Source organism: Drosophila mauritiana, chromosome X (genome assembly GCF_004382145.1).
Source record: "Drosophila mauritiana strain mau12 chromosome X, ASM438214v1, whole genome shotgun sequence".
Taxonomy (NCBI): domain Eukaryota; kingdom Metazoa; phylum Arthropoda; class Insecta; order Diptera; family Drosophilidae; genus Drosophila; species Drosophila mauritiana.
Genome location: NC_046672.1, coordinates 17124544 through 17148844, shown reverse-complemented (window position 1 = coordinate 17148844; position 24301 = coordinate 17124544). Strand labels below are relative to the sequence as shown.

The 24301-nt window shown below is 40.3% G+C and overlaps 4 protein-coding genes across 6 annotated transcripts; 3 read left to right on the top strand and 1 right to left on the bottom strand.

Moving 5' to 3' along the window:
• Positions 1 to 276: 276 nt before the first annotated feature.
• LOC117147811 lies at positions 277 to 3274 on the bottom strand. Of its 2 annotated transcripts, none has more exons than XM_033314865.1 (4): positions 3223 to 3274; positions 2325 to 2891; positions 1340 to 1635; positions 277 to 1055 (listed from the first exon to the last, which is right to left on the bottom strand). In XM_033314865.1, exons 2-4 carry the CDS (start codon positions 2813 to 2815, stop codon positions 916 to 918), a joined length of 927 nt encoding a protein of 308 aa, XP_033170756.1. In that variant the 5' UTR covers positions 2816 to 2891; positions 3223 to 3274; the 3' UTR covers positions 277 to 915. The 2 variants fall into 2 exon arrangements, with proteins under 2 accessions (XP_033170756.1, XP_033170755.1); XM_033314864.1 differs by having other exon boundaries at positions 2944 to 3250.
• Positions 3275 to 3875: 601 nt separating this feature from the next.
• LOC117147068 (plastin-1) lies at positions 3876 to 19923 on the top strand. 2 transcript variants are annotated; one of them, XM_033313829.1, is made up of 5 exons: positions 3876 to 4473; positions 16722 to 17832; positions 18168 to 18446; positions 18512 to 18765; positions 18826 to 19923. In XM_033313829.1, exons 1-5 carry the CDS (start codon positions 4399 to 4401, stop codon positions 19027 to 19029), a joined length of 1923 nt encoding a protein of 640 aa, XP_033169720.1. In that variant the 5' UTR covers positions 3876 to 4398; the 3' UTR covers positions 19030 to 19923. The 2 variants fall into 2 exon arrangements, with proteins under 2 accessions (XP_033169720.1, XP_033169719.1); XM_033313828.1 differs by lacking the exon at positions 3876 to 4473 and adding an exon at positions 14443 to 14549.
• Positions 19924 to 21188: 1265 nt separating this feature from the next.
• Positions 21189 to 21920, top strand: LOC117147070. The gene is made up of 2 exons (XM_033313831.1): positions 21189 to 21249; positions 21312 to 21920. Exons 1-2 carry the CDS (start codon positions 21208 to 21210, stop codon positions 21864 to 21866), a joined length of 597 nt encoding a protein of 198 aa, XP_033169722.1. The 5' UTR covers positions 21189 to 21207; the 3' UTR covers positions 21867 to 21920.
• Positions 21921 to 23428: 1508 nt separating this feature from the next.
• Positions 23429 to 24187, top strand: LOC117147069. Its single transcript, XM_033313830.1, has 2 exons — positions 23429 to 23509; positions 23576 to 24187. The coding sequence occupies exons 1-2, from the start codon at positions 23444 to 23446 to the stop codon at positions 24152 to 24154; spliced, it is 645 nt and encodes a 214-aa protein (XP_033169721.1). The 5' UTR covers positions 23429 to 23443; the 3' UTR covers positions 24155 to 24187.
• Positions 24188 to 24301: the final 114 nt, after the last annotated feature.

Sequence of the window (24301 nt, the reverse complement as noted above, 5' to 3'; positions counted from 1 at the left end):
TAAACGCATTGGGCGGTAAGTTTCAAAACTTGTGCTTTTGTGGGAATGGCCTTTCTTGAAGAGCGGTGCCAGATCTATGAAAATATATAAACGTAGTGCTGCCAGTGAGATTTCTAAACAGAACAATGCTGCCCATAAATTCAGTTAATGAACTACAAACAATTTAAATTACTAAACGCAATGGTAGTTATTTGGAAAAAAAAGTTAAAATTATTTAAAAATTGAGCTTTTAACATTAGCTTTTTCTCCACCGCCCAAAAATAAAAGACAACCAACTTTCTTAATCCTTCTGCTTCATTCTTATTTTTTCTCAATAAAACACTTACGTCTAATTTTGTTACATTTTTCTTAGCTTTTATAATTCTTGATTACTCAAAACATAGGAATTTAAATTACAGAAAAAAAAAATGTTCAATTATGATTTAAACAATCGCACGCACACAAAACAGTACCGCCTAAAACTATCAGAAGAACTTAATGTGGCCACACGATTCCTATTCTCACTTTCACTTAATTTATTTCAATTTATTTCTGCCTATTGCCGCACACTCTTCGCTCCGTTCACGACATATCGATATATATAAAGCTGATCTGTCTGACACCGAAATTAAGGAGTGGGAAAAGTGGGAGGAGTAACGAAGGGTCCTGCAATCGAACTCAAACTAAACTTTAGTTAAACATGGGGTTGAGTAGTATATGTATGGCGTTGGCTACTACATAATAATGTGTATAAAAGTTTTTCCTGTATACAAATCAACTACTGAGAACAACAGTATGTCCATTTGAAAAAAGGGGGAGAAGGGAAATTCTAGTCATATCGCGCAGGTTTATGAAATGCTATCGATGAGTTTTGGGACCGAAGACCCCGCTCGAAAGCGGAGGAGGATGCCGAATGCTAGATGCTGGACGCCGCGCTCATTGGGTGTGCGCGGTTATCACGATGTTGATTTGCGGATAGATATCCGGCTTGACCTCCGACGTGATCAGCTGCACCATCCGCTGCTGCAGTTCGTCCTGGCTGGCCTGCGTACCGGGCGGTATCATCCAAATGGCATCTGTTCGAACGAAATGCATTGAAATGGGACATTAGTTGTGGGTTCTTAAACTTAATATTCTACATATAGTTTGCGTCCATAAAATAAAGTTAGTAGTTATGAATTAGTAATAAATATATAAGAGGTATTGCCAATTTTTGTACTTGATTCCCATGCTCATAAGTTTCGTTTTTTACTTTGAGGATTCAGAATACTTCTATAAACTAAATTACTTGCAACACTTCTGTTTTTGTTAGCTCAGCGGTTGATTCTAGTTCTAAGATCGATTGCTGTCTGTTGCTCACCGCCAAAGTACCAGCCATTTGAAGTGCAGAGCCGCCACATGGTCGGCGGCTGCGTGGGCATCATGTCGGCCAGGATATCACAAGTTTCGCCCGGACGCAGGGCGGGCACATTGATGCGCTGCGTCTGGATGGGCGAGGTCAGATAGCAGTTGTTCGGCCAGCGCTCGGTGCCATCGTTCTGCAGCTGAAACGCTTGCTGCCGAGCATTCACTTGCTTCTCCTGGACGATCTTCATCGAGGGCAGCGACTGTAAACTGCAGAAGTCCAGATAGCAGCCCACCGCCGTCTGAAGGCTCCTGTAAATGTGAAAAATGTGGATTAATAACACGAAATTCAACTGGTTTATTAACAATATGTCTCTACATGTGCATATTTGTTCAATTCATATCATATAATTTTAAATAGAACTGAACTACAGACCAATTACTTACAGAAATCAATATTCCACCTATTACACGGAACTACTTGGGAGCTAGATTTAATTTACAAAGAGATATCTTTAACTTTATAGCGCTTCTTGAAGTTCTGGAAAAGTTAGGGTCGCTCTTGAGATAAGGCGCTTTAATTTTCCAGTTTATAGTTTATAAAATGTTATTTATCACCATGACAAACTGAAAAACCTTCGTTTGTGTATAAATGTGTATTTATCAAACTGGAGGCAATGTAAAATTATTCGCTACTTTTGCGTTGCTCATTATTCAATAATTATGCATTGTTTTAAATTGTATATGTTTAGAAATAAAAGAAAAAGGCCTCGCATCAAACATCACCTATGATGATCGTACCATGTGGATTTCTGAGTACATATATCATTACTAATAAACCCATCTTTAAGTAAAATATAGTTTATAAAGACTGTAACATGTCCAGAACGCAGGGAAGAAGCTTAAATTCAATGGATTATGAAACATTCTGTGTTCTAACTCCATTTGGAATATTAGAGCACAATGGATTCGAGATCTTTTACATATAGCTATATCCTTACCAGTTACTCATCTCGAGGTAAAACCTGGCTGATTCCCGATTCATCTGGTTGTTCATTAGGCTCTGAAACTGGCTGATGAGGTCTTCGTGGTCCGTGGTGCCCATACAGCTGAACTGTTGCAGCAGCAGGGAGTCGATATCGAAGTCGTTCGTCGGTAGACACTTGATCGTGGATGCGGATGCGTTAGCGGTTGTTGCGGATGGACTGGGACTCAGATTAGAGTTGGGATTCGCATTCGAATTTGGACTGATGTTCGCAGCCGAGTGCGGCCCGGTGGGCGCGGGCAGGGGAATGGCCATCATGGGATTTGTGGTTGTTGTTGTATTGGTTGTGAGCCCGAATAACGGTTCACATTGCATCTGTTGTTGCTGCTGCTGCTGCTGCTGCTGGCTGTCCGAATTTGGATTCGGATTCGGATTCGGATTTAGATTCAGATTCATGTTCATGTTCTGCATCTCGGCGGCGTTCTCGTAGTTCTCCTCCACATCCATCTCGCTCACTGTCTTGATCTCGCTCTGTCTCTCTCTCTCAGTTAGTCTCCTTTGTTTGCTTTCTCCCCCTTTCTTTCTGTAATTAATATATCAAATCAAAATCGCAATCAAATGAAAATGCGTTTTACGCTTTTGTTGTTGTTTGAGCACTTGTACACGCACGCACACCGACGCACGCTCGGTTGGAAATACTCGCAAGCACGCGCGCACACACAGATGCAGCAGCTGGTTTTAAAGGGCGACAAAAACAACAACAGCGACGGTCACCATGGCCAAGGGGGCGAGACGGGGGGCGTTTCGGCTTCCAGCGTCCGCTGGCGTGACCTGTGACCTCGAAGAAAGCCGAGAAGCGATCACTTCGAAGGAAAGAAATGCGGCAATAAAATAAAAAGGCAACAATACTGGACCCTCCGGTGTGACCAGGCGGTTCTATTCTTTTATACCAAACAAAAGGAACCGTAGCAAGCCGACTTCGAAATACCACCCGATAGCGGGAAAATACTAGACGCTCATGTTTGTTAACATTGTAATATGTGCGCAAAATTAGTGTCGACGAGGTAGCGACGATTGAGGAACGGTGGCGTATGGAACGTGGAGACGTTTTTTATTTATTTATTTGGAGCTGAATTCCAAAAATGAAAATTCAATTACGTCAGCGATATGAAAAATCTTTTTTAAATTTACCTTCTAATAAAGAAAAAATAACTAAATAGAAAAAGTCCCATGATTCAAATTCCACCGTTCTTCCATATATAACTCACCAACGAAAATTTGACGCACATGTAAGATGTAAAAAAGGAACTTGCGCACAAATCTTATCACAAACAGCTTTAAGCTTTTTTCAAATTCTCTACCCAGCTTAAATTTACTTAACTTAAACTTGAATATGAACAATATGATGTCTACTATGAGAAATGCATTAAAAGGTATTTATATTCTAGCGAAAATTTAAGTTCAAATAGAATACTGTGCGCAGTTTTGGAACTATCGCGGCGAGTACTACCGTATATTTGTAGGATTTCAAATCCAAAAACGGGCACACTGTTTTCGCTCCGTTGTCTTCTTTCATTTCTCACAATACAACCTGCAATTTAGTTTTCTGTTTGTTGTTAAACATCTAACAAAAGCGCTTCGCACGCACAGCAAACCGGTCGATTCCGAATTCAGACGTGCTAAATAACGTTTGAAAACAAAATTTGCTCGGTTGAAGTTGTAAATAACAACACGGAGGCTTTAAATCTGGCTTCATCTTTTTTTTTTTGGTAAAAACCAGTAACAAACAAAACCAGCAACGAAAGTGTGTGGGTGAAAAGTTAAGAAAAAAGTAAAAGAAGTTTAAGAATATTAGCACAGAAACGCACAAATACATAGATACGTATAGGAAAAGGAGCGCGCGGTAAAACAAAAAAGAAGAGGAGCAAAAAGAAGAAAAACGCCGACTGCGAAAACGGCGACAAAGCGAAATTGATTATAAACGGAAATTTATTTAAAATAATTACCAATCAGCGGCGTCAGTTATAAATAATTAAGAAAGTAAAGAAGAAAAGCAGCAGCAGCACACCACACACACATAGGCAGCGAAAATGGCAACACTTAACAAATTCACAAAAACGCTGTCCATTGATGAAAAGGCGGAGATCAAGGAGAAATTCATAGAGGTGAGATGACAAAAAGAGCAACAAAACGAAATGGTTGTTAGCAATGGCAACAGCAAACGGCAGCAGCAACATTCAATCAATAAGAGTAGAAGGTGGCAAATTGTTGAAATTCAAATTGAATGACTCACACACACACGCACGCATGAGGCGCAGGAAGAAAACCGTTAAGCGGTGCATGTGGGCGTCGGCGTTGACAATGGGGAGCAGCGACGCTGACGCCGACGCCGACTGAGCAGCCGGCAGCGCGGCTGGCCTTCAACAGTGCAAAGCAACCCCCCATGAAGTGGACTTAAGCGAAGAAGAAGCAGTGGCGGGGGAAGCAGGAGCAGGAGAAGAACAGAGGCGGACCTTGAAGGGGTCTTAGTTAAATTGGGAATTGTAAAACGAATGGCAGATCATAAAAGCGTGAGCGGCCCTAAACATAATCAGCTGACTTCATGAATTTGTGTTTATGTGGCTGCTGACAAGAAAGTTGTGGAAGAGAAGAGGAAATCGTAAAAGAACAGAGTTCATATTTTGCATTATACTTAAGAAAGTAACTGAGTCCTTTAACCCTTCAAAATCCCCCCTCGACCCGCCACTGGAAAAGACCGTGAAAAGAAGCAGAGACAAGCATCGCTAGCTAACGGTTAATGCGCTGCGCCCGCTGCTGCATATGCCAGTGCGAGGGAGAGGGGCGCGTGCGTGGATGTGGGTGGGAGGGGGCAGCAGATGAGCAAACAAGTTTCCCTTTCCCGCATCTCTTATCTCTCGCTCTTCGCACAGTGGAGAGTCGTTATCAAGAATACGAGAAACAAGAAGAAAAACAACTTACTTTAATTTGTACTATAGACAGACTTTTGTTTTTGATTTCTGTGTATTGTGATAAACTGGAATGCAAAAGCTTTTGACAAATATTGCACTTTTTAAACTGTCCATGTACCATAAAAATGATAATAGATAAACCTCGGCATCACTAAATTCCACTGTAGACACATTACTTTGTCTTGTCACCGCCTTGATAAAGTATGCAAATATTTCTTATCGTGCATCGAGAATTTCCCTTGAATGTTTACAGAAGAAAACACTTTTTTGTCTTAGTTTTTGGGTGGAGCCCTCTGCAACTGCAAAACCCAAAACGAAATCATTACGAGTATAAAAGCAGCGCATGCGTGGAGAAACGCAAGTTCAATGCCGCAGTCGGCGTCGCTGCCCATCCCCCATAGTGACTAATGCTAAAAGCAAACTAAAAAATAACAACAATGTTGACACCGACCAACCAACCATCATCTTTCACTTGACGAACGAATCTTTCTTGCGAATTTCGCGAGAATAATATTTGGGCAAGGCCAGCGGTATAAAGTTAGCGTATAACGTGCATTTATTTCCATACCATGACACCACGTAAAAGTCGCTCTGCTGCCACCCCTTTTTTTGATGGGGTTCGCGGGGGGGCGGGGTGGAATAGCATGGAAAACCAGTTTCTGCTTAAACTAAAAATAAATATAAAAATCACAGGCCAGGGCACATATATACAAGCCCCGTCACCGGGAGAGCGTGAAAAACTACGTCTCAGCTCGGTCGCAGCTTCAATTCAGATTCAGATATCTGCTCTCAAACGCAAGACAAGTCGCACAGTGGGTCGCAAGCGGTTGGCCCACGAAATTAATTCAAAAATCTTACATCGGTATTTCCAGTCTTTGAAACTCGACAAATAGCACGGGTTTATTTGGTGTTATTCAACATCTTTCACTGGTCAGTCTTATTATTACTTTGTTACATTTATAGTTTTGAGCATTGCTATTCATTATAGATATAGAAACAAGCAACATTCTATACCCACAATTCGCAGTTTTCGACACACTGTGCATTCGTCACCTTGGTTCAGGGGGCAACAGGAGTCGAGCAATTTTCGTTCAATTTTATGCACACACTTAATTGTTTACAATTGTTTCTTGCTGATTTTCGCTCGCCCGACTGTTTGAATCCCGCTCTGCATTTGGCATTTGACTTTTCGCTGAGCTCGTAATTCCCGGCAATTCCGAAACCAAAAATAAGGAATATTATAAACGCCCACGCTGCAATTGCTTCGAGTGCAGGCCATAAAATCCGTATATGCTGGAAGGCATTAAAAAACCTTGCTTGATTGCAACTGCCAACGAAAAAGGAATGCAGGCAAAAAAAAGTATCCAATCATGTTTTAAAAATCCCCCTTAAATATATTGAATCTCATTGAAAAATGAGCATTACTAAAGAACACCACATTTTATCTCAGTGTACCATTTAAGTCGACTGCCGTCGCACGCGTCTTTGGCCGTTAATCGGTCGAACAATGTGGGTCCATTGTGCTCGGAATAGATCTGCGTGGCCAACAGAACGATTTGCAAGAAGCTGATTCCAAACGAGATCAGGATAAACACTACTGAACCAGGCACATACATACAATGGGTGGGAGTTGTGTGGGCGGGGAACAATCGCTGCACTGATTGACACTTGAAAGCTGAAATCTGTTTTCGTTGTTCCACTATTGTTGTTGGATGCTGCGATGACTAATATCATGAAAAAAATTGTACAATTCAAAATGAACAATTCCGAGCTCTTTTTATTCACTCAATGAAGTCTGATATTAAAACTATGGTAAACAAACTTGTTTATCCCACGGGGACTCTATTTAATATTGTTAAAATTGCTAGTGGGTGACTAATTACAAATTAGGCAACACATCGGTTTCCCCTTCCATATTAGGGTGATAAACTAATCGTTATTGTTCAGTAGCTATATGGCGATTAAAATTTGAATTAAATATAAGCTATATTATATTATATAAACGTAAAAGTATTATGGTTCAGAGTATTGAGAATCCGGATTCAGGATGATTGCCTATCGCATCTGAGTGGCACATTGTTGCCATTTGCTCTTGTCAAGCAGCAAGACAGTGTTGCCACACCCACATACAAAGCGCTGCTTTTGTTTGTCTTTCGTTTTCGTCTCTGGTTTCTGTGTTTCTTTCCCATTCTTCCAGTGTTTTTGTTTCTGTTTCGGTTTCTGCTTCTGCGTGGGAGTGTCAGTGTTAATTGCCGCAAAGCCCCGCATTTTGAGTGCCCCGATGTGAAGGAGATATGCAATGTGTTTTTATGGTTTATCGAGCTTGCATACTTGATAAACAATGACGGTAAAAATTAAAGCATTTCGATGAATACATTAGTACGCTATTTTTAGCAGATTTATGAGTAAGCCGTATTGAGAGTCCAAATCTTTTGGCATTAAACTGCAGTTATGTTCGATTTTACACCTTTCCTATTCCTCGATTTATGGCTCTATAGATGCTATTATCTTGGGCGCAAGTGTGTGCCGCCTTTGTTGCATTGCATGTTGCTGTTTTCAAAAGTTGATGGGCAGGCACATAATTCATTTGGCTGCGTTTATTAGGTCTTTCGGCTGCTGCTGTTTTTTCTCTCCCGGCATTTTTTTTCCTGCTTTTACTGGTGTGCTCCCATTCACACAAAAAACAACACTTATTATTGTCTTTTCCGAATATATTATTCTTGGGGATGTTGCTGCAGCTTGGCTTTTATCAACATTGTTTGGGGCCCTCAAGTGCATTTTGAGTGCAGGCTACTCCGGGCACTTAACGCTAAAAACGCTTTCTTTATTTATTTCGTTTTTAATTTCTTTGTCATTTTAATGCACATGCCAAAGAGTTTTGAATACCCGAACATACAACCGGCACACAGTGTCCATCAAAAGTCGTGCCGCACAGTGGGTCGTGATCAAACAGCGATGATATCATTCGATCCGAAGATTGTGTGCTTATAAAGTCCATGGAACACGTAAGTGTTACGTGATTGGGAAGCAAACAAATCGAATGTTGGCAATTATTTGAGAGCCATTTAAAATGTCGTTTTCAGAATTTGCGTATTAAATCAACACAAATTGCTCACCAAACTGTGAAAAGACACTTGTGTAAAATGACAGTATTATATCATTTATCATTTGTTTTGGAAATCCGCATAGTTACACTGTGCATGGCTATCAAGAGTGAAAGTGTTCGTAATGCGTTGATTGCATTTTATGTGCGATACGTTGCAGCTGCATCAAGACAACCTCTCCCTCACTTTACAACTTTTTCTCTAGCTTATTTGGTTGTCCTTTTTCTCCAGTTGACGCACTGCATTTCCTTTCGTTTTAATACCCTCGCTTGGAGTAATTTTTTTATACAACTTGTTTGCTTTGTGTAATAACTAACATAAAGTAACAATTTGTCAATCGATGCAGAGATATGATGTACAAAATTTCGAATAGATGACCAATTCTAATGGAATTCTCTCCTTAAGGGTATTCAAATCCCGGATACCATTTTTGGGCGCCTCCCTCGTTGTTTTCGAATTGTTTTTTTGCGTGCCGGGTTTGTTGAACTCTGGCCGGTTACCTTTTGGGGGCAGCGTCGGATTGTTTGTCATTTCTTTTTATCAGTTTTTGCCATTTTCGGTTTTCACTTGGCACTTGTCAGAAAGAAAGAGGCAGGAAGAGGGAGAGGGAAAAACGGGGGATATGGATATGGATACGGGTATTGTAAATAGAGACACGGATGATTTAGTGGCTCATTTCCAATATTTACCGGAGTGTTACTACTTGCCTTTCCCCCTTTTTCCACATATTCCCACTGCCCATTTTCCACAGTGCTTTTTGTGTCGCTGATTAACTGTAAATTTGTCATAATGAAGTGCAGCGTTGACTTTCACAGATCGCTCGTAGTGGTAGTCGCGTGCTCTATACACTTGACGAAACACTGTTTTGTTTGCTGTGGGAAATCATTGGGGCGCGGCCAATACAATTAACACCCACAACGGAGCGCGGGGAACTAGTTCATTAGCCGAACTAAACGCTTCTTTAGCGGCACAATTGAGTGGCCACAATGCGATGTACTTCAATAACCAGGGCACTGAAAAAAATTAACTCTTATGTTGGAAAAATTTTGAAATTCAAGGAAGATCTAATTGGGAAGGAACATAGAATAGTTAAAATATTATATTTGCAAGAATCTCTTTAATCGTCTGTAGTGTTTTGTTCCAGTTTTTGAGTGACATTTAAATAGGTCCTCTAATTTTTGTTAGGGCAAGAAACCTTTAAAAGAAAGCGAAACTTAAATTCAAGCCCACTTAATTTATCAATGACTGTTTCATACGATATGCTGTGGCGTCTGTTTCAATCCATTGAGGGTGTTCGCTCGCCTAATTGGCGAGTGGCTTTTATGACTCAGCCCTGGTAATTTATCCTCGCCCCTGACTAATACCCATATTATATATCACTCGCGAAAGTGTAATCAGTCGGCAGGGCGGGTCTCTGTGGCAAAAGGAAGCGGATCTGACATTTTTACGTACATATAGTGGAGGATAAGAAAATAGTAACAAAAAAAAAAAATTTCTCTCAGGTCAGATAATAAAGTTATTCTAAAAACTTTTATAAAACCCAAATCTGTTCTTCATTTTTGGGAAATTCTATGTATATTTAGATATAGTAAATAAGCGGTATATCGGATAAAATGTATTGTTTGGTAAGAAACACATATCATGCATCATGATTTCTCAAAGATATACTTCAAAGTTTTCGTATTTGTTTTATTAGCTAATATTTATTATTTGTGATGACTTTAGAAGACTTCAATTTTATTTGATGACGCTTTACATGCGACCATCTAATAAAGCCCTCGACCTCAACCAGCATTACTATTATCTTACCGGCTAACTGTCTTCTCCGGTCCACGCCCACAACTTGGCGAGGGACTCTCCGTCTACTTGGCGGATATGTGTCACTGCTGATTATACAAATTACTTAACAGATTTTTTTTTGTGCGTGCGCTGGCTGGACACACTGCAATTTCTACATAAATATTTACTACACTCAAAGTTGCGAGTAATCGCAGACAAGCGAAGACTCAAAGATTACTCTACGTGTTACAAATTTCAATTGACTGCGACAACGTCGAAAAAAAAGTATTAAAAACGACAACGAAGCCCAAGTTGAATGCGAACAACGACCGGCAAACAACCAGAAAAACAGCAACAGATACGAAAAAAAACCACAACAACGCCAAGAGAAACGAAAAGTAACGCACTGACACCGATTGACACGCCAGGCGACAAAAGTTTTGAACAGTGTTTCTTTTTTGGGGTTGTTTTTATTCGAAGTATATTCGAACTTTGATGCAGCGTGGTGCAATGAGTCATTACAATGGGTATGATTTTTCAAGCTTGAGCATGCGTTTTGTATGATTTGCAATCTTCAGTAGTGGGTATGATATGATTTTCAATCTTCAGAAATCGGTAGTGATCGTAAAAATGGGATATGGTATGATTTTAAAGATTTCAGAAGGCTGAAAAGTTGTTTAGTATTCTTTCAATACAAGGATAAATACATAAGATCGATTATCTAGTATAATGAAAAGATTTGAACTTAATTCATGAAATAAATGCAAAATGATAATATTTGGGTAAATATTTATATTATAGCATCATCAAAGAGTTCAAAATTATTTAGTAGATCAGTGGTATTTTGCTTTGTTAAAGTCGTTATTGCTTTAATTGTATCTCAAAAATGCACTGGATAAGCACGTATGTTTATGTGCTGAAATAAATACAATATTCTAGTTGCCACTTTTGTGGGGTGTGCGCTCGTAAAGTATCTATTGGTGGTCTTTTTTACGGCCGTGCAACGGTAAACAACTATCTAGCATATCATCATTATTATCGCCAACATCGGCATAGGCATGGGCGCATTATTAATTTTTGTTCAATTGATTTCCCTTGCCTGTGTATTCGATTCGATTCGAACAGCCACTTCTTATAGCCCACTTCGACCTCCATGGCAGCAGCGGGGTCAAAGGAGGGGCACTTGGGTACTTTGTGGATACATTTGGGGGTCTTATGCATAAAGCGGTATGAGTATCTATCAAACAATGCTGATTAACATGTTTCGAATGCTGAACGTTGACTCACGTTTAATCAGCGCGCGTTGTATTGTTGCTGTTTATTTGTGTGTATGCTTTTTATTGTTGCTGCTGATGTTGATGTAATGCTGCCTTTGTTGTCGAGGTCGCGACACACTGAAAAAGTGGGTGGAATGGGTTGGATGGGGGGGACTAAAAAACCGTAGTTGCACTATCGCACGGCATTACTTGATATGCAAAAGCTAGGCTAATTCCACTTGTCGTGCCGGGCATACGAAATGACAGTTTTTGGACTCGAAAACCGGTTCAACGAAAGCGAAAAAACTGGCACAAATACTTGATGTTTTCCGTTTTCTCGGCCAGGTGACATCTACAATTACGTCACTCAAACAATTTCCCCCTAAAAGCCGCGGCAAACAAAACTTTAAAAACTATAAAGACCGCATAGCATATTGTTATTGCTTCTTTCTCGAATTTTTTGCCGCTGCTAATGAACTTCATTTGCTGTAAATTGCCTTTAAATGACAGTGACTAAGCTCCGAATAGCGGCGCAAACATTAACGCTCGAAAAAAATAAAAACAACAAACTGAAAAAATAAACAAAAATATACAAGGAAAAACGTTCATTAACAAAAATTTCGCGCGTTGTTTGTCATAATTATGATTGCCGCCTAGGTTCTCTTCTGGGTTAAAAAAAAAAGAAATCTTACACTTGGACAAATAAAACTAGCTATTAGATAAAAACGTTTTAAATATATATATATATAATAATATAATCTTTTTAGGAAAACTACATATAAGTATATGAAATATAAACAGCTTGCTGTTTAATGTCCTTTTCTTCGAGTGTACATACATAGGTGAAGGGTTGGCAAACATCGGTGACACCAAAAGTGAACCCGTAGAAAGTTGCTTGGGGTCAGGCGTGTGCGGTTCTGGTGTTTGATTTCTTACTGCCACTAAAGAAGATACTTCAAAGTGGCTTTTAACAAATTCAAATATGTAAATGAACGCGTTCAATTCAATGAAATGGAGGGCGTACTACAGGTGCTAATTAAGTGCAATATATTTTTGAATTGAAGTACAATAAACTCATCTTATGAGGTAAATATTTGTTAAGTTATTGCAGTCAATTTGGAGTAATTATCGAGGGGAAACACTAAACTATTTAAAAAGGTTAACGACCGATAGATTTACATACATATATCAAATAGAGTTATTATAAATATATATGTACTTAGTACAACATTTTCGAAGAATGCATTTCAACCAATCTGATAGCATTAACTATATTACTAAGCCGAGCTGCTCTTGCTCAAAGTTGTGGATAGTATTATGTAACAAAAACTGTTTTATAATAAAAGATGCGTTTGCTCAGCTGCGTTTATTCTCTTTGATCCGATATATCGGTCGATCGAGGAGTGGCGACACTTACAAGCTAACAAAAAAAGCCTTTGTATGTCCAGCGATTAGTCATCGCGAGTAACTGATCGATAATACTGGCCACTGTGCATAACTACACTGGAGGAAAATGTGCTCTTAGACTATTCGATTTTTATTATCTGCAAAGCGTATTCTTTAAAGATATTTTGGCAGTCTTTGAGGACTTTTTACGCTATTGACAACCACGTAGCGAAAAGAAGTCATCTGTACACAAAATCCTTAATAGTTTTACGTTAACCCCCTTGTTTTTTATGTTCAAAGGAAGTCCTAAACGTTTATTGTCGCATTTCCTTGTCTTATCGCGCTTCGAACTTTTATTATCTTGGCTGGAATTAGATTTATGTTGTACAAGTTATAACCTAACCGAAATGACAATTGCCACATAATTCCCTCGCTGATACAATGGCTATTAAAAAACCAATTACGTTTAAATACCGTGTTCCTCTCTCAGGTACTTTTTACTCTCATTTTTCCCATTATCTCTCTATAAGTTCACCCGCCAAGTGGTATTGCATTTAATCGAAAACTTTTCGATGCGTAAGCAATTTGTTGAAAGCGATTTCGGACTTTTGAGACTGTTGCGAATAGGGTTGCCACGTGACGGCAGAGACCGGAAATTGACAAGTGAATCAATGGAAATTTAAACTATAAGTTTTTACATTCATTTATACCAGCCGAGGATTCATACAGCTTGCCCAATTCCTTACAAGCTGAATCACTTGTTCTACGTCACGTTTGTACATTCATGGTGTACGGTTTAATGATATATTCAAATGTAAAAAATTATAAACAAATAAGAGATTAGGAGAAGTATTTTAAATTATGCGGCGATAAACAATGGTATGTTATAATCACCCTGCATTCTAAGGCGATTTGGCAACCCTGCTGTATTGTTGAACCTGAGAAAGAACGAAAGAGAGTGGCTAGTATCATTAAAAGAAATAATGTAAGGAGGAGACTGGATCTTATCCATTCCAGGAGAAAATTAAATGATGTACCTAACAACGTTTCTTTATAGATGATTTCTGCACATTTACTGAACCTTTTACTTTGCAGTTTTTGAAACTAAGTAACTTTTTATCGTAGCTTTTTTAGCGATATAGGATGACGCGTTTTCTAAAGGTGTTATTCTGCCTCTCTTTTCACGGCTTCTCCCCTCTTTTACTCTCTCATTTACTGATAAGGGTTCGTTCGATTGGAGTGCGGTTTTTTGCCTGTTTTTTTTTTTTTTTTTTTTTTTTGATAAAAGAAAAAGCATAAATAGTCCGTTCCGCTGAACCACTCAATTAGTACTCAACAATAGCTCGTGGAAAGCGAATCAGCCAAAAAAGAAAGAAGAACGAAGAACGAGAAAGAAAGCAGGAGTAGTTACAAGAATTATTTAATTAAAGCTCGCATCCTTGGCTCTCTCTTCCGCTCTCTCGCGCCGACTTTCTTTCGCTCTCTCTCGATCAATTGGAGATCTCTTCCGCTCGGTGGTGCGCTCTTTCTGCCGCGTTTGTGCGTGTGTTGTGTACTTACTGTGTGCAAATCAATTAATTTTTTGTTGTTTGTTTGTTTTCGCAACGAAAACCAGAAGGAATATCGTAAATAATAAAATTAATTCCGCGTGCAAATATACATTGGAATAATGGCCGATATTCTCAACGTGGAGCAGCACCAAACGGTTCAGGAGTTCAAGCAGAATCTCGAGGAGCTCATTCCCAACGTAGGTGGCGCCACGATGTCGACTACAGTGGATAACCGCTAAAGCAAACAACTATACCATACAAGAATAAGCAATTAGGAACGCATAATAGGAAGATACCGCATTAAAGCATCTTTGAAAAATTTATGACGGATGTTAATTATCAAATAGCTCACAATTTAAAACATCGTTTAGAGTCTTGAGTTGAACAGCCTTTAAAACATCAAATTTGAATTTTTTATTACCCACAATTCACGTAATCACTCCCTCTCGATTTTGGTGTGTCGGTGTTTTTTTTTCGCCCTCTTTATTTTTCTTCCCTATCAATTTTTCTCGGAGCACTTTATGGCTTTTTAATCGATAACACCGACAGGTGACACGCATACCAATGCCCAATGCCCATAAGAGGGGCCTTTACAGTGAACACCTCCGATAAAGAGCACGCGCTCCCAACTGACCCACTGCAGAAAACCCCCCGAAAATATGGCGAAAATCAGAATCACTTCCGTTCGATGTCAGTCAAATGTTGGCCAAAAGAATATACCAGCTATCAGTCCGCTTGATAGTCTCTCTTTTGGCCAAGGACAACACCCTCGTTGGCTTAACGGCTTTCCCCCCTAGAAAACCCGCGAACCACCTATCATATCATTACCATACACGTAATCGTGTGCTGCTTTCGATTTTTTATGTTCGCTTTTTGGCGCACAGAAATTTATCTTATCGACAAACAGCAAAAGCGGAGCAATCAACGCACCACTACTAAACCGAGTTACCAACCAGTGAGCCATAAATTCCACAGTCCAGTATATCAGCCGATCCAACTGGCCCTCTTCCCCTTGGATTTGTCCTATTTCGCACACCGAATATGGCGAAAATGTCGAACCTTTTATTATACCGTCCGGCTGAATACTTGGGTTTTCACCAATTTCGATATTTGGAAATCGCAACAATTTGGAGCAAAACTAACTTTGAGCATATTAAACTGGCTTAGTTGAGGACTAGGCTGCAATATGATTTTATGTGAAAGATCGAACATATAAAATGGGAATATTTTCAAACCAAATTCCAAAAGTATTATATTTTATTCAAAAAAAGTACTTATACGACATTATTACAGATTAAAATGTTATGTTTCCAAACAATTTAACATTAATAGTATTGAGTTAGGTTAGTTTGTCAGTAGGTTTAAAAAGATATTATACACTGCAACATAGAGCAGCCAACGTTTTTCAATGCTGTAATAGTTTTAAACAAACGGGTTCGCAATTGGTTAATTTTTCATTTTGTAACAACTTAAACCATAAACATAAATATTTGCCTTCGATGCCAACAATAAAAGCTTATCTAATCTAAAATATTTCAAGCATATTGACCAAAAATCGCGTTTAACCATTAAATATGACTAATAAATTTAAGTCAAGTTGTGAAACCCATATAATGATATATCAAATTGCCTGGTTTGTTTAATTATATAGCTCTTATATGTAAATCTGTTAAAGGAATCCCAGCTGAATTAAAATCAGTATTTAATGTGGCCACCTCTTAGTCATTGAATTTTGCAAGAAATAATCAAGTAGTGTCCGAATCTCAAGTGTTTACATACTGATTCATTTTTTCAGGTTTTCAATTCTTTAGTTTTCTTTTTTTTTGTATATTTTCTCTTATTTTCTGTGGCGCCCACTCACGCTTTTGAACTGCATAAATTGAAGCGAACAATTTTTCGATAATCAGCGAATATGTCAGTTAGGTGGAAGATAGGACCCCTCGAACTGGAAACTGAAAAATGGAAATTAAATTCGATAAGGCTGGCACACAGACAATATAGCGATAAGGTTGCTGGAGATGGAATATAGCACTTTGCATACCGAATTCCGCAGATAAAACAGGTGGAGGCACTGGAATGCGGCTGTGTGTTGGGCTTTCGGATTTGATTGATGACTCACAGATCGATCGTGGCAATAGGCGGCGGACAACTTACTCATGACCGGGGATTACTCATGGATATTTCCTCTACTCAATTTGTATTGGTGTGCCCCTTATTCATTTTGAGTTCCGAGAAGGCCAGAAATTGGGTTTATGCCTAAGAAAGGTCAATAATGTTTATGCCAATGTTAATGAAAACTGTCTAGATCTAATAGTTTTTGCACAATTGTTTTGAACCAATAGTAAGTAAAATCCCTCTCCTTCTTGCAGTTGGATGCCAACAAGGATGGCTTCATCGATCTGCACGAGCTAAAGGATGCCCTCAACCAGGTGGGCTTCAAGCTGGCCGGCTACCAGGTGCGCGAAATGATCGACGAGTACAAGGGCAAACAGCTGACTGCCTTCCAGGGCAAATTGAATCTGGAGGAGTTCGAGGCACTGTGCCTGGACCTGAAGAGCAAGGATGTGGCCAGCACATTCAAGACGGTCGTCTCCAAGAAGGAGAACTTGGAGACCCTGGGCGGCATGTCGAGCATTTCGTCGGAGGGCACCACCCATTCGGTGCGCCTCGAGGAGCAGCTGGCCTTCTCCGACTGGATCAACTCGAATCTGGGCCACGACAAGGATCTGCAGCATCTGCTGCCCATCGATAGCGAGGGCAAACGCTTGTATCTGAGCATCAAGGATGGTATTCTGCTGTGCAAAATCATCAACCACTCCTGCCCGGACACAATCGATGAGCGTGCGATCAACAAGAAGAACCTCACCGTCTACCGGGAGTTTGAGAACTTGACCCTGGCCTTGGTTTCCTCCCAGGCGATTGGATGCAACATCGTAAACATCGATGCCCACGATCTGGCCAAGGGCAAGCCACATCTGGTGCTGGGTCTTCTCTGGCAGATCATCCGCATCGGCCTGTTCAGCCACATCACCCTGGACAGCTGTCCGGGATTGGCTGGCCTACTCTTTGACAACGAACGTCTCGAGGATCTGATGAAGATGTCGCCAGAGGCCATCCTCCTGCGCTGGGTCAACCATCATTTGGAGCGCGCCGGCATCTCGAGGCGGTGCACCAACTTCCAGTCGGACATCGTCGATTCCGAGATCTATTCTCATTTGCTGAAGCAAATTGCCGGCAATGATGCGGATGTCAATCTGGATGCCCTGCGGGAATCCGATCTGCAGTCGCGCGCAGAGATCATGTTGCAGCAGGCCGCCAAGCTCAACTGCCGCAGCTTCCTCACGCCACAGGATGTCGTCAACGGCGTTTACAAACTCAATCTGGCCTTCGTGGCTAATCTGTTCAACAACCATCCGGGATTGGACAAGCCCGAGCAGATCGAGGGACTCGAGTCCATTGAGGAGACGCGCGAAGAGAAGAGTAAGTACTTAATATTTAGCCATACCTAAGATCATTACAAAATACCGCTGAAAGGCTTTTATTTAATTGAAAATGAAACACAAGAAATCAAAGTTGACTGCCATTTATAGCATAATTAAAGCAATTATAAATATATATGCTTATCAATCAGCTTTACACAGGAAGTGCAAGCCATAAAAACAGAGCATTTTTAACTCTTAAGACCATTTATCACAAGAATATATATAAGAATATAATATGTAAACTTATGAGAATACGATTACTTAGAATACTTAGGTGTGATATACATATTCTGAATATATTTAACTTACACCAATCATTTCTATTTTTTCTAGCCTACCGCAACTGGATGAACTCGATGGGCGTGGCACCGCACGTGAACTGGCTGTACTCCGATTTGGCCGATGGTCTGGTCATATTCCAGCTGTTCGACGTCATCAAGCCGGGTATTGTCAACTGGAGCCGTGTGCACAAGCGTTTCAGCCCGCTGCGCAAGTTCATGGAGAAGCTGGAGAACTGCAACTATGCGGTGGATCTGGGCAAGCAGCTAAAATTCTCGCTGGTCGGAATCGCAGGCCAGGATCTAAACGATGGCAATGCAACGCTGACGTTGGGTAAGCATTGCTATTCTAATTGTATTTTTGGATGTTACTAATTCTGAACTACCTCATTGTTACAGCTCTCATCTGGCAGCTTATGCGCGCCTACACCCTGTCCATTCTGTCCCGCTTGGCCAACACTGGCAACCCCATCATCGAGAAGGAGATCGTCCAGTGGGTGAACAACCGACTGTCGGAGGCTGGCAAACAGTCACAGCTGCGTAACTTCAACGACCCGGCCATCGCCGATGGCAAGATAGTGATCGATCTGATCGATGCCATCAAGGAGGGCAGCATTAACTACGAGTTGGTGCGCACTAGCGGAACACAGGAGGTGAGTCCTGACTATGTCATGAAATGTGGCAGGCTGAACTAACGCTTATTGATTCCGCAGGATAACCTGGCCAATGCCAAGTATGCCATCTCCATGGCTCGCAAGATCGGCGCCCGTGTCTACGCCCTGCCCGAGGACATCACCGAGGTGAAGCCGAAGATGGTGATGACCGTTTTCGCCTGCATGATGGCCCTCGACTATGTGCCCAACATGGACAGTGTGGACCAGAACAACCACAACAGCTCCGCCAGCAACAGCAATTAGGCGCCATAGCCACAACTCATTTATACATAAACAAAAGGATGGGATTTTGAAAGGGAAAAACAGAGTGGGAACTACGTAAATTTGTCGTATTCGCTAATTACTAATAACTCTATTCGATTGCGTTCCTTCCTGCGCTACCAATACATTTTTGTGTTTTTTTTTTATTTCAATTACTTTTTGTAATTTTTTTATTATATATTTATATATTATATAATTGAGTATGAGTTTCCCCCTATTGTAATTAAGCAAACAGATTTTAGAGTGTCGCACATCTGTTTTCGAGCCCGGCGAGGTTTTTCTTTATTAGTTTTGTTTAACAATTGTTAAATTATACAACTGTAACCTTATTTTATAAATAGAGGTTTAGCTTTTTCCGCTTAAAATCCTTAAAAGAGAAGAATGGTGAAACAAGAGAAAGAAAAAAAGCTACTTGTGCAGGATTAAGAAAGAATTATAATATTAACATTGCGACGAAAACAATTAACTGTGTAATATATATACATATATATTTATATACGATTACGATATGCGTCTATATACATAACATATAAATTTACATAAATCGATATATTTTTCCATAAACGCGTTGCCTAAAGAAAGATAACGAACGAAGATCAGGAATGGGGAATATTCAGAAACAAAAGAAGTCGAGGAAAACAGAGTAACTAATTTTATATTTACTATACATTTTTTTGCAAGTAATCGTAAGCTGCCTTTGTTTATGTGTTTTTCCAACATGCGTGTTTGTTCAATTTCTTTTTACATATTTGTATAATTTTGCGTTTAAGTGCGTTAGAGCGAGGTGGCAATAGGTATCGCCAACACGGCGTAGAAAGAGAGGGCAACAAACATTTTTAGTGCAATGAGGCGACATACAAATCCAAGAGAAAAAAACGAATTAAGAAGAAGATGAAGTAATATTATATGCAGAATAAAAGTAAAACAATAAAGAAAATGAAAATACCAATATAAAAGACGTTTCACTTAATAAGTCATAATTCTGTGAAGTTATTAACATTAAGTCTTGGGAGTTATTTCCATGGCCCAGCACATTAATAGTTATTGTTCTGTCAATTCATACACTTTGTGTCATAAACTTTTACCGAAACGTTGACAGGTCACCGGTTGTATCACCTTTGTTTTTTTTTTTTTTTTTTTTTTAATATGAGAACATTTATGACTAATGCCTTACCCTGCACCTCTTATGTTCGCCAATGAAATTATCGTTTCCTGGAAGCAATCAAAGGCATATATGAAAGGCGAATAAGTTGCTGGCTAAGCGTGTATAAATCCTTATCGATACGGTCCCCTCTATGAGACGATTTTCGTATTTCGAACCTGCCATCTAATCGGCCAGCTTATTAGATATGGCGCTTCTCACGTGGCTAGCAAAGCAAATCGTAGGGCACTTCAAGTCAACTGACTTTTGTCCAGCGACGATGATGACGACGTAAGACTTGCTGCTTCACTGCCGTGTCATTCATGGGAATCCGTATGTAAAATCCGAATTGAATGGTGTGATTGCACGGTGGCCTTTAATCTGCAAATCGCCCTAAGGCAGAAAAGTATTAACAATTTGGCTTTAGTTAGGAGATGTGTTAAAACGGATTTAATTTTAAATAATTTCAATTGTTTTATGTTTTCCATCTTTTAATAAGTAATAAACTTAAGCCCAAAAGTAGGCAAATACAGTTTAATATGTGAAACTAATGCTGTGTGTATGCAGGAAAGTCAGCCCAAGAGTATGACTTAAAATCGAACTGAAATCCAATTAGTTGTTTTAAGTCTTTCGAGCCTAGCCGTTATCAATTGGGTTTTTTGTATTTTATAGATAAATTCGGTGTCCAATTGATCAATTGGCTTAATGCGTTATCAGAGCCCCAATGTGACTGTCTCACGTTCAATATAGTCTTAACCGCTTTTCTTAACACAAAAAATGTATACAAAAAACTTGGATATATGTACATCATCAGTACGTATACTATAAATATAATATAATATCCGTGCAATGCTAACATTTAGTTATAATAATAGAGTTATGAACCTATATGTTGGTAAGGTAACTAGAATTTCTGTATCTACAAGTCCTACGTGACAAGTAGAGGGTTAAAAATCCAAGCGATATAAAAGGGCCCAATCGGAAACGGTTTTTCATAGTTGCCTATAAACAACGACAACATGAAGTATACCATTCTTATTTTGGCTTTGGGCCTGTTCTGCGTAAGTTTTGCAATAGAAAATATAAATTACTTGTGCATTGGTAGTACACCTTTAAATTCCAGGTAAATGCATTGGTGGCTCCTGTTCCCAGCGCCCTGGACTCCTCGCCAGAACTGGACGATGTGACCGATGGCAGCATGGAGCTGGAGGACTTTAGCCTGCTGAGTACGACCTACAAGTCCCTGAAGATCGCCTTGCGCAGCATTAAGGGACTCAATTGCATCCTCAAGTGGGTGGCGGGTATCAAGGACAGTGCGACCCAATTTAACTCGGACGTGGTTGTGTGCGGCGTCACCGCCAGCAAGGATGTGACCAAACTGATCAACGCCAACAAGAAGATCCTCAGCACTTGCAACGACCTCATCAATCTGAGGTCCAACACTTGTCCCCAAACGGACGACGAGGAGACGAAGATCTCCGGCAGCTGCTTTGTTAAGACCCTGCGCAAGGTGTGGTCCCTTAAGAAGCAAGTGAACGATGCCATCAAGCTGGCCAAGAAGATCCCGCAAACTGGTCCTAATGCCGTCGCCTGTGTCTCCGATGCCGTCACCACCCTGACCACCTACTACACCGCCTTTCCCCAGAACATCATCAGCTGCTCCAAGCTGACTTCTTAGGGGCCTAGTGCCCACAATCGATTCGAGCATGCAATAAAAAACCGTGTAATCACAGTTTTTGGTAGTTTTTTAATTTTCTTAGAGGAGAGGAAGCCTTTTTAATACTATACATAACTATATTTTTATACCCGTTACTTGTAAAGTAAAAAGAAGCGTTTATATAAAGTATATACATATATTCTTGATCAGGATCACTAAACAAGTCGATCTGGTCATGTCTGTCTGTCCGTATGAACGTCGAGATCTCAGGTAAAATGAGAGCTAGAAGGTTGATATTCAGCATACAGATTTATAGAGACATATACGCAGCGCAAATGTGTTGACCCATGTTGCCACGCCCACTCTAACACCCTAAAGCCGCCCAAAGCTGCCAGGCCCACACTTTTGAAAAATGTTTCGATTTTTCTTTGTTATATTGTTTGTCCTGCCAATTTTTACCTGTATACCAAAAACGCTGTGGCCACGCCCATCCTTTTACTTTTAAAACGACCAAAACGTCCAGACTTTTAAACATTTTTAAATTTTGTTTCTCATTTTATTCCCCAATATCTATCTATATCCCAAAAAATGATTAAATTTCTCGTTTGCGTTTACACTAGCTGAATAACGGGCATCGGATAGTCGGGGAACTCGACTATAACATTCACTTTTGTCTTTTATAATTTTATATGAAATATCTGACCACTCTATTAAGTGGAATATAACAAGTTGCTCTATAACATAAATATATTGATTTGTACAATTCATACAATTTTCAGATCAGAGTAAATCAAATGTAATTCAATTGTAATATAAATGTATATTTTATAGTATACAGAATAGTTAGTTAATTGTTTAGTTACAGTTAACCAAAAGTCTGTGCCGAAAAACGAAAACCAGTGCGAGTGTACTTTCTATCACTATTTGAAACACTATGAAAATTTATAAAAATGAAAGTGTGACAAAAACAACATTTCTCAACAGATATGATCACCTTAACCTAGAGCCATGAGACAGGTTTGAAGATAAAAGGTTATCATTTTTAGTATAATTAGTTTTATAATATACTTGATACTTTTTCTACTGTAATAATCGTGCTTATTTCTAATTTAGATTTAAGCCACTTAAAAAACTGTCACTCGGACGTTGACAACGTAGATAGGCGACTTTTCCAAGGGTTTTGTTTTGTTATTAAAATAAAATACCCATTGTTTGCTGGGAGCAACAGTCCACCTGCGATTATGCAGGTGCAGCGTCGATATATGGGAACGCCTATCTAGATGATCTTCCAGTGCTTGCGGTGGGTGGTGTCGGATCCACCTAAGGAAGCCCTGTCCAATCTGGACAATCTGGCTATATGACTATCTGGCTATCTTCTTTGTGTGTCCATGCATAGATAATGCCAAATTAGTTTCGGACTTTGTGTGGTGGGTTAATTAAAGCATACATATCGCCGGCACATTGGTTTACCAAAGTGTATGTGCGAATCGAACCTCCGGATCGCCACTTAACTGATATGGCCCCGGTCGATCGTCTATATAAACAAGCCCCACGGATCGGTCAGCAAACAATAGCCAGTGAAACCATCCACCAGTAACATGAAAGTACTCAACGTCTGCCTCCTGGTCGTGGCCTCCGCCAGCTTCCTCCTGGCCACAGCCAACGTAAGTCAGACAACATCATGAAGAACTACTATTCCTAAATCTAATCTTATTGCCAACTTGTTTTAGGCCAATGCCGTAGGTGCCTTCGAGGACTTCGAGGCCTACACCGATGCCGAGCTTGAGGATCTCTACGCCGCCGAGTTGATGGCAATGGAGGATGAGTTCATGGGCGTCGAGCAGTTCGGCTTCATTGGATCGTGCCGCAAGATTCTGTTGGCCGGATACAAGGGCATCAACGGCACCAAGTGCATCGTCGAGGAAGTGGCCAATGTGCTGCTCACCTGTACCAACTACGTGGACGACTTGAGCACCTGCACCGGCAATATTCCAAAGGATGTCCAGGCCATGCTGAACAATGCCAAGCAAATGATCGTCACCAGCAACAAGATCATCAACATGAAGTCCGAGCTGTGCGGCTCCACCTCCAGGGGCGTCGTCTCCTCCACCAAGAGCGTCATGCGTTGCACCCTGAAGGCCTTCTGGGCCACCATGTCTCTTGTCCGCCGCATGAACACGATGATCAAGCAGGGCGCCGCCCTGCCCTTCAACACCTCCTCCTGCTACGTCAATGCTACCAAGAAGGTAGTCGACGGCTGCAACGCCTTCGTGCCCAACATCAATACCTGCATCGCCAGCATGACATAAGCGCTTCCAAAAAATGGTAATAAAACCATGAAATTATAAGCAAAGCAGATGCTGTTTTCCTTATTTGGGAGTTATTCGGATCGGGGTGTGGCAACCTTATCTGTAGCCTGTAGAGTGCCTCAGATCCCGAGATACGGACGGACAGAC

Coding starts and splice junctions, on each gene's coding strand:
- LOC117147068 (XM_033313828.1), top strand. CDS start 14,472: ATGGCCGATATTCTCAACGTGGAGCAGCACCAAACGGTTCAGGAGTTC. Junction 14,550..16,721: donor TCGAGGAGCTCATTCCCAAC/GTAGGTGGCGCC, acceptor TCCTTCTTGCAG/TTGGATGCCAACAAGGATGG. Junction 17,833..18,167: donor GGAGACGCGCGAAGAGAAGA/GTAAGTACTTAA, acceptor TATTTTTTCTAG/CCTACCGCAACTGGATGAAC.
- LOC117147070 (XM_033313831.1), top strand. CDS start 21,208: ATGAAGTATACCATTCTTATTTTGGCTTTGGGCCTGTTCTGC. Junction 21,250..21,311: donor TGGCTTTGGGCCTGTTCTGC/GTAAGTTTTGCA, acceptor TTTAAATTCCAG/GTAAATGCATTGGTGGCTCC.
- LOC117147811 (XM_033314865.1), bottom strand. CDS start 2,815: ATGGATGTGGAGGAGAACTACGAGAACGCCGCCGAGATGCAGAACATG. Junction 1,636..2,324: donor TACCTCGAGATGAGTAACTG/GTAAGGATATAG, acceptor TCACATTTACAG/GAGCCTTCAGACGGCGGTGG. Junction 1,056..1,339: donor AAATGGCTGGTACTTTGGCG/GTGAGCAACAGA, acceptor TCGTTCGAACAG/ATGCCATTTGGATGATACCG.
- LOC117147069 (XM_033313830.1), top strand. CDS start 23,444: ATGAAAGTACTCAACGTCTGCCTCCTGGTCGTGGCCTCCGCCAGCTTC. Junction 23,510..23,575: donor TCCTCCTGGCCACAGCCAAC/GTAAGTCAGACA, acceptor AACTTGTTTTAG/GCCAATGCCGTAGGTGCCTT.